Raw genomic sequence first — 6931 nt, forward strand, 5'->3', positions numbered from 1 at the left:
GGGGGTATAGTCTGTCTGAGAGGGGCTCTTGGAAGGGAGCAGAACAGGGGGAGAATCTATATAATCAGGAGAGCAGCTAACAGCAAAAGAGCTCACTGTCAAAGGACTACCCCAGCCCAGCAGATTCAAATCTACCTGCTATCAGAATCTATATAAGGCATGAAAGGGGAAGAGGAAACATCCTTGGGGCTGAGAAACTGACAGGGACACTGATGTCAGAGACAAAACCGCCAACCAAGGCAGAGGAGGCCAGAGCCCACCCACCCCACCCCCAACACACACCCAGAACATCCACCTTGACCCTGACCCCACCATGGACTTCGGGCAGCTCTGTGGTGTGGTCCTCTGTCTCCTGGGCATAGGTGAGTCTTGAGTTCACACAGGCTGCCCCCGGACCCCGAACCATTTCCCTGTGGCTGCAGCAACACCTTCCCCTCTGGCCTTTGTCTGAATTCTGTCCTTTTCTCCCAGCCATCTCTGCAGACCCTGGGATCACTCAGATACCAAAATACCTAGTCATGGGAATGATGGACAAGAAATCTTTGAAATGTGAACAACATCTAGGACATGATGCTATGTACTGGTATAAACAGAGTGCCCAGAAGCCGCCAGAGCTCATGTTCATCTACGACTACAAGGAACTCGCTGAAAATGCGAGTGTTCCAAGTCGCTTCCAGCCTAGATGCCCAGAGAGCTCCCAGTGCCTCCTGGACCTGAACGCCCTGAAACCACAGGACTCTGCCGTGTATCTCTGCGCCAGCAGTAGAGACACAGCCCTGCAGAGTCGATTCTTTCCTGTGCACAAACCTCCAGGCTGCAGGCAGGAAGCCGTGGGGCCATCCAAGTCTTGGTTTAGCATTTCCCATCAGACCACAGCCCTGCCTGTGGGGTCACGTGGCATGGCAGTGGAGAGTTTCTTCACAGACATCAACAGTGTGTGCCGGGCTCGTCCTGGGAAAGACTGTGCCAAGCCAATCAAGTTTAAGCAGGTTCTTAATCTGCTTTTCCCAATTGCTTTGATCCTCTGGGAACACTTTCATGAGACCCTTGACCCTCTGACCACAGCAGTCCTACTCATCTTCCTTTTAAAAAGTGCCTTTTTCTCTGACTTCCCCTTCCATCCAAACTAGACCCTGGATCTCAGCCCAGATCCCAGCTCCAAATATGCTCAGACCTTCTTCAAAGCACCTCATTCTCTCTCCAGGGTCTCTGTCTGTTCCTGCCCTTGAGGGCCACGGATCCCTGATCCTGCTGGGATCGCTGTTCTACAGTTCACCCTCCTGGCTGCTCATTCAAGGGCTCAGCCCTTCACTGGCTTCTCTTCCACTCCAGCCTTAACCCTTCAGGCTTGATTCCTTTTTTCTTCCGTCTCTTCAGATCTTCACATCCTGCCATATCAGCCATAGAGTCTGATGTCCTTGGATCATTGCTCACAACAGCCAGTGAGAAGCGGCGGCCTCCTGCGTTTCAGAGCAGGACTTTGAGTTCGGGGTTGTCCTTGCTGAACCTCATATCTTCCAGCCCCGGGGTTGCACACACCCGCAGCTCAGGGCTGGCAGAGAGCCCTGCGTCCTGGAGGGTGAGCTGTCTGCCATCTACACAAAGGCTCCCTTCTCTCTCCTGCAGAGGGTCCTCCAGGGATGGGGACCCCTGACAGAGCCCCGAACCATAACACCTCTGGCCAAGTCGATCCACACAGTGATTCTATTCTATGTCTTTAGAGTGTGCGGATTTTTTTTTTTTTAAGTTGAGTGTGACAATGCCCTGGCAAATGGTTAAAAGTTAAACACATCCCCATCTAGTATTTTAATGCCTTGCTTATTGTGAAATAAACAAGCCTGCTGTAAAGTGGATGGTTGGGCTTAAGGTTTCACAGATATCCTCTAAACAAACACCAGCACCCCTGGGATCCTCTAAACAAATGCCAGCATCCCAGGACTCAGGCCCTACATGGGCCCAGAGGATAAGAAGGATGCTGCTGCCCTATTGGGGGAGGGGGTGCATGGCTGGGAGCTCAGCAGGTGCCTGGCTTCTGTGCCTCTCCTTTTCAAGAACCCCTGCAGCCAAGGCTGTGGTCACCCACGGCTGAGCAGCACGGAGCTTTGGGAATCAGAGAAGGACTCCCAAGCAAAGGTCCCAGGGCTGGAGTCCCCGCAAAGGACAACGAGAGACCCAGGCTTTGGGAAGCAGGTGTGAGAAATGTGTCCTCTGTCTTCACCAGTTCTCTTATCCTATAATCCAGCTCATCTGTTCTCTGATTTGTCCTGTTCCCACTCAAGGCTAGACCCTGAGCCCCACCATGATCAAAGTCCCACATCTGCACAGGCCCTTGCTCTCAACCCCTAAGGAAGCCAACAGGCCCCTGCCTCTCTCAGCTGAGGGTCAGTGTGCTGGGCTGAGTGCTTACTTTCTCACCCACTGTCCCTCCCTTGCACTGAAATGTCCTTCTAGGTTTCCGGTCTCAACTTCTCACTGCATTTCTTCTCCACAGTGACACTTGTAGGGTTATTCTTTTTGTTTTGTTTCCGTTGGTCTCTTGATTCCCCATGTTTTCATCATCAGGTTCAGAACTATGGCACACAGACTCCATGCCCCCAGACTGTGGCTCTGAATTGGCCGTTGGAGGGGAGTGGGTCCCACCTGTTTGTTGGGACCTTCACACCTGGCCTAGGTGTCCTGAAGCCTGTATTCTCCCAGGGTCCCTCTGCAGCTTAGGGGCTGGGAGTCTGCACCCCTCAGAACACACAAAGGCCAGTCCTAAGAGCATCACATGTCCACGGGCACTAAGGCTCCCTCATGTGGGGGCACTCCTGAATCTGTGGGTGCTGCCCAGGACTGTGATGTCATCCCAGGATCTCCTCCCTGGGGCTGCTAAGGACCAGATGCCCAACTGGGAGAGGCTTCAGCTCTGCCAGACCCCACCATGGACAGCAGGCTCTTGTGCTGGGCGACCCTTGGTCTCCTGGGAGTAAGTGCGTCCTGGGGGTGTGTGGGAAACTCCCATCCTGTTCCCTTGACCCAAAGCCAGTTACACACCTTTGTCTCATTCTCTTTCTGGCCCTGTGCCCTCCCACAGGACACTTGGTACCTGGTGTCAGCCAGAACCCTCGCTACCATATCACAGAGATGGGATGGGATGTGACCCTGAGGTGTGACCCCATGCCTGGTCATTTGTACCACTGTGGTACTGACAGACCCTGGGAAAGGGCATGGAGTTTCTGATGTCCATCTACAACAAAGAACTTTCAGAAAAGGCACACTTTTTGGAGGATCGCTTCTCAGCTGAGATGCCCAATGATGTGTAGCTCACTCTGAAGATGCAGCCCGCACAGCTGGGTGACTTAGCCATGTTCCTCTGTGCCAACAGCTCGCCCACAGCCTCGCAGAGATGCTTCCTGCCCTTTCACAAACTCCACAGCGTCTCCATGCCCTGCTCAAGGCTGGGGTGGGTGGGGGTGGGGGTCTGGGAGGCTGAAGCTGCTTTCCATTTGCACAGGTCAAAATCAGCTTTAATTTGCAGAAGAAGAAATGTCGCACAGGACATCTGGGACTGCGGTATTCAGGAAAGGCTCCCAGGTACCACAGAATGTGGCCGTGGCCCCCAGCAATGGGACCGACCTGGCCAGTGAGTGACCTGGGGAGCCTACAGAGCAACCTCTGTATTCTCTTATGCTCTCTGTTTGTGTTATTTCCTGTTTTGCAAAACATGCCTTCCTTCGGTCTTTGAGTGGAGACTGGCTTACTGGAGAGGAGAAGGGAGACTTGCAAGGGAATACCCAGGAACCTCCAACTGGGAACTTTCCAGAAGACAAAGGATCTCAACAGCAGAGCTGAGTACTGGTGGGAGAAGGATGTTCTGGGACAGAAGGCAGACAAGGCCGAAGCACCTCTGGACCCTGCCGGCCGGCATAGGGAGTTTCTTTGGCCCTGTGTATGTGACTTCATGAGCTTGCAGGGATCCAGGCCAACAAGAATGTCACCACAGAGGACAGGCTAGGCAAGAGCAAACACTCACAGAGCATCCCATGCCCAGAGCTGCTTGCTCTGAGCCTGATGGGTGAAGACAGTACTGACTTCTCAGAGGCCAAGACCTGAGGGTTCCTAAACAATGACCTGGAGAGATTGAAAATTTGTGGCTGTGCATCATGAGCTATGCTGGGATTCGTGACCTCTGGAGGAGAGGATTTTGATCCAGGGCCAGAGACAATGCTTGATTACTTGAAGATTTTGAGTAATAAAGTTTTATTAAAGTATAAAAGGGATAGAGGAAACTTCTGACATAGACATTAGAGGGGGCAGAAAGAGTGCCCCCCTTGCTAGTTTTTAGCAAGGAGTTATATATCTGCTGGGGCTTCCCTTGTGGCTTAGCTGGTAAAGAATCTGTCTGCAATGCAGGAGACCTGGGTTCGATCCGTAGATTGCGAAGATCCCTTAAAGAAGGGAAAGGCTACCCACTCCAGTATTCTGGCCTGGAGAATTCCATGGACTGTATAGTCCATGGGGTCGCAAAGAGTCCGACACGACTGGGTGACTTTCACTTTCCACTTTCCTTTTCTATATATCTGCTAGCAAGTTGCTAATCATATAAAGAATCACCTCAAAACTGTAAGAGTTGCATCAGGCCCCTCTCCCACAACATGCATTTTGAGATAGCATTGACACTAGGTGAGTCATCCCAGGCCATAAAACAATTGACATAAATCTCAAAGAAGGGCAGATTTCCAAGCAAATATATAGTTTCATTGACAGAGCTTAAGAGAACATTTCCATGAGTAAGAGGTACTGGTTTGTTGAGCCATTATTGGTTCAAGGTTTGAGTGTTAGGGGGAACCAGTTTGAAGAAAGGCAGATTCTAAGGCAAATGCAGAGTTCATTAACATATTTTAAGAAAAACATTTCCATAAGAGAAATGCACTGGTTAGCACCAGGTTTGAGAAAAGTTAAGTTCAAGCAGAAACAGGTGTTGTCGTGACACACAGAATTTAAAAGAAACCTTTTAATTTTGTATAGAGAAGGGGGAAAAAAAAGTCTGCCACTTGCAGTTCATTTCCTCCACTTGGGGACCCCTGGCCTTCTACCTGTTATCCTCTCAAGATGATGCAGAGAATGCTTCAGAAGGGAGAGACTGGATGTCCCACTAATCAGGCAGGTAGACCCCAAGTATTCAGTTGTGAAATAAATTGGTGTTGGTATGCTAGTGAATTGAGTATTTTGTATTGGTGGTGGTGGTTTAGTTACTAAGTCATATCCAACTCCTGCAATCCATGAACTGCAGCCCACAAGGCCCCTCTGTCCATGGGGTTCCCCAGGCAAGAATACTGGAGCGGGTTGCCGTTTCCTTCTCCAGGGGACCTTCCTGACCAGGGATCACACCTGCATCTCCTACATTGTGGGTGAATTCTTTACCACTGCACCACCAGGAAAGCCCTGTATTTTGTATTGGTTTCACACTTTTCTTTCTTTCTTTCTCCCTCCTCCCCTCCCTCTCTTCCTTCCTTCAAAAGATTCCTCACCCATTGATATGAAAAGTATGCCTAGTGGATCACAGGGTCACATATGATGAGGGGTCAACCAACTCTAAAGACCTCTCCTTCATGTTATAAATTACCAGTTCCTGTAGAAAAGGTATGCTGGGGCTACTAAGACAGAAACACCATAGAGAGAACATACGAAATGAGGAGATGCATAATCTCATATGTCTAGGGGAATGAAAGTGGTGCTGTTAATAATTACCCTTGAACATCAAAGTGAGACATACATATATTCCACCTGTGTTCCACACCTGGGCTTCATCTTAGAGTCCTGAGCAGGAAGCAGCTTCAGGCTTGTGAAGACAGCTGTGAGGAATAAGAGAAATGTCAGCTAAGAGTGGTGGTCATGGTGAAGAAGGAATTCATAGGGCCTGGACTCCATCTCAGGCCTGTCCCTGCTGGTCGTGCGCGACCACCTCTCCAGTGGACTCAACTCTGTGCTTAGCACCTGTGGGAATTACAATGGAAGGATAAGACCCCCTCTGGGCAGGGGAATCTTGAAGATCACATCCAGGTTACTCATTGCCTAAGAGAAAACAGACACTAATCACCCCTGCCTCCGGACAGTATCTATCTGAACATAACCACAGGCTTATTGGTTATTAACTGGTTGGAATGTAACCTCAGGCTTATTGATTATTAACTGTTTGAACACATAACACGTGAATGATGGGGTTATTGTGATTGTATTTACTCTTCCTTTGTAAGCCTCAAGGGATTTGGGCTGGTGGGTTTGGACAGGTACACATGGGGTATAAAAGATTTTCACAAATGCTGGTCGGGGTCCTCGGCTAAGAGGAGACTCTGCCTTGGGCCCGCCGGTGTAATAATCTGCACTCCACTACCTGCATTGTCCTTCTGAGTGAGTTTGTTTCCCGGAAAGCACGGCTATAACAATGGCAGCTTCTGGGGCTTTGCTGGGGGATTTTCCTGACTGGATGACCCTGAATAAAGGAGCACTGACCTCGCTTCCCTGAGGGGCCACTAAGGGCTGAGCCCACCACAGAGCCCTACACTTGTAATTACAAAAGTAAAGAACAGGATAGTGCTAAATTGTGGCAAGCGGCCCCAGTAGCAACCTAGAGTGGTGGGTTGGGGAGGAAGGTGGGAGGGATGTTCAAGTAGGAGGGGACATGAGTGAACCTATGGCTGATTCATGTTGATGTTTAGTAGAAACCAATACAATACTGTAAAGCAGTTATGCTTCAATCAAAAATTTTAAAAATTCACAACCTAAAAGTTGAGAGTTATGTTTTATTCAGGGGGGAATTTTTAGGACTTCAAGCCAGGGAGGCAGCATCTCAAGTAACTCTGAGAGAACTGCACCAAGGAGTGTGGGGAGGGGCCAGGTTATATAGAAGTTATGCAACAAAGTTTTGCAACAAGGGAAGGTGGTCTGA

At 49.9% G+C, this 6931-nt stretch overlaps 1 gene segment (V, D, J or C); it reads left to right on the forward strand.

Moving 5' to 3' along the window:
* The first annotated feature begins 270 nt into the window (after nucleotides 1-270).
* Nucleotides 271-2089, forward strand: LOC122437835. The segment is given in 3 exon segments: nucleotides 271-362; nucleotides 472-820; nucleotides 2053-2089. Coding segments are annotated over 3 exon segments (435 nt in total).
* Nucleotides 2090-6931: the final 4842 nt, after the last annotated feature.

The sequence above is a fragment of the Cervus canadensis genome, chromosome 3 (assembly GCF_019320065.1).
Source record: "Cervus canadensis isolate Bull #8, Minnesota chromosome 3, ASM1932006v1, whole genome shotgun sequence".
NCBI lineage: Eukaryota > Metazoa > Chordata > Mammalia > Artiodactyla > Cervidae > Cervus > Cervus canadensis.